This window comes from Triticum aestivum, chromosome 1A (genome assembly GCF_018294505.1).
Source record: "Triticum aestivum cultivar Chinese Spring chromosome 1A, IWGSC CS RefSeq v2.1, whole genome shotgun sequence".
In the NCBI taxonomy this organism is placed as follows: Eukaryota; Viridiplantae; Streptophyta; class Magnoliopsida; order Poales; family Poaceae; genus Triticum; species Triticum aestivum.
The window spans coordinates 595,921,158-595,925,804 of record NC_057794.1 but is presented as its reverse complement, the minus strand read 5'-3'; the positions used below and the strand labels follow the sequence as shown (position 1 = coordinate 595,925,804).

The window sequence follows — 4,647 nt, the reverse complement described above, 5'->3', positions numbered from 1 at the left end:
GAGATGAGATGGGCATATAAATTACATGGCACAAATTAAAGAAGACTCGCTGGTCGCCGGCGCTGATGGGTTGTGCAGCAGGGGGCTCTTTGTATTGCGTGGTGGGCTACTGGGCTGAACAAATTGCTATCTATCTATCTATCTATCTATCTATCTATCTATTGAGACATGAGACATGGACTGTTGCTTCTTGATTTATGTCTGAGCTAACAAGAAGAAAATGTATACATACTTCCCAACAGACATACAAAAAGGAAAGACCAGACTAGACCATGTATATATGCTCTGCTGCTTTGCTTTGCCCATCATTCTCCCCTCCTCCTCCTCCTCCTGCTAACATCACATTACATTGGTTTAGTTAGTTATTCCACAAAAGACCAGACAGACTAAATCTGAATCATCATCATCATCTTCTTCTTCTTCATCATCTTCTAGAGTTAGAGCAGACACACAGAAACAGCACATGTACATGTACATACACAACACATACATGGCTGGGAGCAGCACACAACAAGAGAGACATTTTGACTTTCATTTACATCCAGCAGGGGTAGGTAACCAACCAACGCCTCATTTCATTTCGATTTCAACTTGAGCGGCTGGCTCACCAGCGCCTCCTTGATCCGGCTGAACACCACGCGCACCGGCACGCACGCCACCACCAGCTGCCCCGCCCCCGGCCCCTTCCTCCTCCTCCTCCTCTCCTCGTCGCCCCCTCCTCGCTGGCTCGTTGCGCCCAGGGATGACAGCCTCCGCATCTTCCTTGGGGAGGACACCGCTGCCGATACCGCCACAGCAGGCTTCTTGCTGTGCGGCCGCCACGACTCGTCCTCTGACCCCGCCTTCCTGCGCACGCTCCTCCTCACACGAACCGGCCGCGGGGCCGCGGTTTCCTCCTCCTTGCTGTGTGGCCGCCACAGCTCGTCCTCCGAGGCCTTCCGGCGGCTGCGCTTCGCTCGCGCCCTCTGCGCCGACGCCGGCACAGCGCGCTGCGGGGCTTCCTCCTCTACCTCCTCCTTCACCTTCACTAGCCTGTGGGCGCCGCTGCTCGTGGAGGGAGGGTGGTCGACGCCGCCGACGCCCGGGGCGGGAGGGTGGCGCCGCACGGCATCCCGTACCCGACCAACGCTTGGGGCGGGAGGGTGGCGGCGCGCGGCGTCCGGCACCCCGTCGATGCTCCGGGCAGGTGGGTGGCGGCATGTGGCGTCCAGCACCCCGGTGACGCTCGGGGCAGGAGGGTGGCAGCGCACGGCGTCCCGTACACCATCGACGCTCGGGGCAGGAGGGTGGCGGCGGGCGGCGTCCGGCACCCCGTCGACGCTCGGGGCGGGAGGGTGGCAGCACGCGGCATCCAGCACCTCCACGGACACCGGGTACCCAACCACGGGCCTCCTGCTCGACCTGCTCATCAGGGACACGAGGGGCACGTGCCGCCCCTTGCTGCCCCCGCCGCATCCCGGCCCGCTGCTTATTTCCACGTCGTACAGGGACGGGTTCAGCTGCAGGGTCTTGGTTGGCTTCACAGCAACATGGCACCTCAGATCTCTGCGCTGGGGCGGCGCCGGCTCCGACACCACAGGTGGCACTGAACCGGTCTCGCCGTTTGAATGATGCCTGCCAATAGTTCCAGAGGGCTCTTCAGGCTCGCACTTGATTTCAGACCGCTGCCGCAGAGCCGCATGGACGAGAGCGTCAGGAAGCATCACAACAAGGCTTTTATCATCCTCATCAGGTGTGGCGGCACTCTTCGCCGTCCTTCTCTTCAAAAGGATAACCTCGCTGATTGGCGCTGCTTTTTGCTTCGCTGTCCTTCCCTTCCTGGTCCTGCCGCCGCCCTCATGGCCAGCAGAGCTCGTGGTTTTCTTCTTTGGATTTCTGCTGTCACATTGCGAAGACATGCCATCTTTGCTGCAGTTCGAAGCCCGCTTGGTGCATTCCCAGGTAGGAGGAGCCTTCGTCGGGGCACATGGTTGGTGGGCGTGCAAATGATCTGGCAAAGATTAAGCTGGTAAGTAATGCATTCCTCAAAAGTGCAAAAAAGGGGTGGAAAGAGAAACATTGCAGGATGTGAAGCAGCAGATAGGAACGCATAAAACACTCGGCACCACGGTTTAATTTATTAATTCCTGTAACAGATAGATTGTTCATCTATTCCAAATAAGTTGTTACACATTCATGACTATATGCCAGACGTACTGTGAGCACCACGGCTTTATCTATTTATTTTCTGTAATAGATAGATAGTTCATCTATTGCAAATAAGTTATTGCACATTCAAGACTATATGTCAGGCGTACTGTGAGAACTCTATATTCTTCTCAACACATGCATGAAACATCCATTAGCAGATGGCAGTGTTGGGTCATCCATTACAATGGTCAGCAAATAAGTTTGATTTTTCTGTAAAAGCTAGATACTTCATCTATTCCAAATAAGCTTCATCTATTCCAAATAAGTTGTTGCGCATTCGTGAATATATGTCAGGCGTTCTGTGAGCATTCTATACTTGTCAACAGATACACGAACCATAAACACTTATAATGATGAGCAGATGGCCAGTAGTGGGTCAGGATTCAAGTTTAATTGACATAAAGGTGAGGGTCATGGCTTGTTCATACAAAAGAAGGACCATGCTTCCTTGGTCACACAACATATCTATTGCAGCACAGGGATTCAAGACTAAAACTGTAGTTGCTCTGAAACAACTAATGAAACAGTCTTTCCATAGATAGCTATATAAGTGGCAACGGGCATTGTTGCCCACAAAGGACTAGAGAAGAATTTGCATTGCATCAATCAAGATAATAGCAAAAACAGAGAGGAAATGGTCAGTTTACCGGCTTTCAAGATAGTCGTTGCCGCGGCGATGGGGGCATCGACAGGTTGATCCACAGGACCACGGGCGAACGCATCGTCGAGTGGCCTCGGGACGCAGGAGGTTCCGTTGACACCCTTTGGTTGCTCCGGCTTGAACTTATCCAGCGACGTATCCAAGCCATTGCTGGGCTTGACCCCGTTGCAGAGCTCTGAGAGCGGGCGGGACCTGTCCTTCTTCCTCAAGGCCCCGCAGGGCAGGTTGTTGTCCACCTGGTCCACGGTAGGAGGCACCTTGCTCCTCTTGGCGGCGGCGGCGGCGGTGGCATCGTGATGAGCCTGCCTGCTCCTTGTCATCTGGCCGGTGGTGGGCTTCGGGGGGGATCCGATGTCGGTGAGGTCCCTCATGCGCCTGGCGGCGGGCGCGTCGTCCTCGGAGTCGTTGGGCGTCTTGCGCTTCCTGGGCGGCGGCGGCGGCGGCGGGCAGGAGGCGGTGGGGGGCGGTGCCCTGGGGCGGAGGCGGAGGCGTGCCCGCTCGATGTCGAGGGCCTGGAGCACGGCGTCCTCCTTGCGGGCGTTCCTGGCGGCGCTGGCCCTGCGGCGGCGCGCCGCCTGCTCCTCGGCCCTGCGGATGAGGTCGTCCAGGTCCGCCTCCCCGCATCGGAAGGGCTTCACGCGCTTGCTCCTCTCCAGGTTGCACCACTCGCTGCAAGGAAGGAGGAACGGTGAGGCGGAGGCGGGGAGCTCAGGAGGAAGAAGGGAGGAGGGCGGCGTACACGAAGGCGGGGCCGTCGCGGCGGCCGAGGAGCAGGATGGGGGTGGCCGGCGAGCGGGGCGGCGCGGGGCAGCCGTCGGGGAGCTCCAGGCGCGAGGCCACCCTGCCGGGCCACCACGACCCGTTGGGGCGGCGCACCCACACCAGCGCCCCCACCGCCGACACATCCGCGTCGACGCCGACGCCGACGCCGTTCGCCTTCCCCATCTGTGGACCAATTCGACCGATCTCCCTTCCCCGGACCGAGCGGAGCCAGCACGGGCGCGCGCGGCGGGTGCCTCCGGCGCCGGCGCCGGCGACGGCGAGGTGGGGAGGAGGAGGGGGGAGGCGCCGCGAGGGAGAAGAGGGGGAGGAGTCGGCTCCAGTCCACCACACTGGCTATACTCTCTCTCTCTCTTCTTGCTGGGCCTGCGTGGGCCGTCAAGCCCATCCACCACGCACCTATTATCTCTTCCAGTCCACGCCAGCCCGACGAGGCCCATCAATTAATGCAAATCTGACAAATTCATGAAGGAGTCGTCCAAAGCCATTTATCAACACATTTGTTTGTCTATCACGAGGTTCATAGCAGAATTGGAATGCGATAACGGCTCCAAATGTGCCACCCCACAAGGAACCATCAAAATAAATGTTGATGCGGGCAATTAATATCAATTGATCATGACGTGGGTGAATTTGTCAGCAGCGAGGGGGTCGCGCTGCAACGCAACTATGGCATGTCTCACGAGCATAATCTGGATTTGTGTCATGAAGGGGATGTCACCGTGCACATCCTGAAGCCACCGCTCGCCGGTAGTCACTTGATCCACCGTTCTATGGTTGATGGTGCATGTGTAAATCATGGCAATGAGGTAGAGAAGCCGTGGATCCATCGATCACGCCAAAACATGACGGTGTCTGCGTGGCCCACTGATATGCTGACAAGGCTGTCAAAAAAGCTCTGGCTTTGGTATCAATCATGAGTGCGAGAGCCCTTGCCAAGGCCTCCGCGATCAGTTCTTCTGGGCCATTCCCAACGAACCCTCAATGCTAGGGCTTACAGATCATTTTCCATGCAA

The 4,647-nt window shown here is 57.2% G+C and overlaps 1 protein-coding gene across 1 annotated transcript; it reads right to left on the bottom strand.

Moving 5' to 3' along the window:
- Window positions 1-277: 277 nt before the first annotated feature.
- On the bottom strand, window positions 278-3,949 carry LOC123071034 (serine/arginine repetitive matrix protein 1). Its single transcript, XM_044494499.1, has 3 exons — window positions 3,591-3,949; window positions 2,838-3,520; window positions 278-1,990 (listed from the first exon to the last, which is right to left on the bottom strand). The coding sequence occupies exons 1-3, from the start codon at window positions 3,794-3,796 to the stop codon at window positions 576-578; spliced, it is 2,304 nt and encodes a 767-aa protein (XP_044350434.1). The 5' UTR covers window positions 3,797-3,949; the 3' UTR covers window positions 278-575.
- Between the last annotated feature and the right edge of the window lie 698 nt (window positions 3,950-4,647).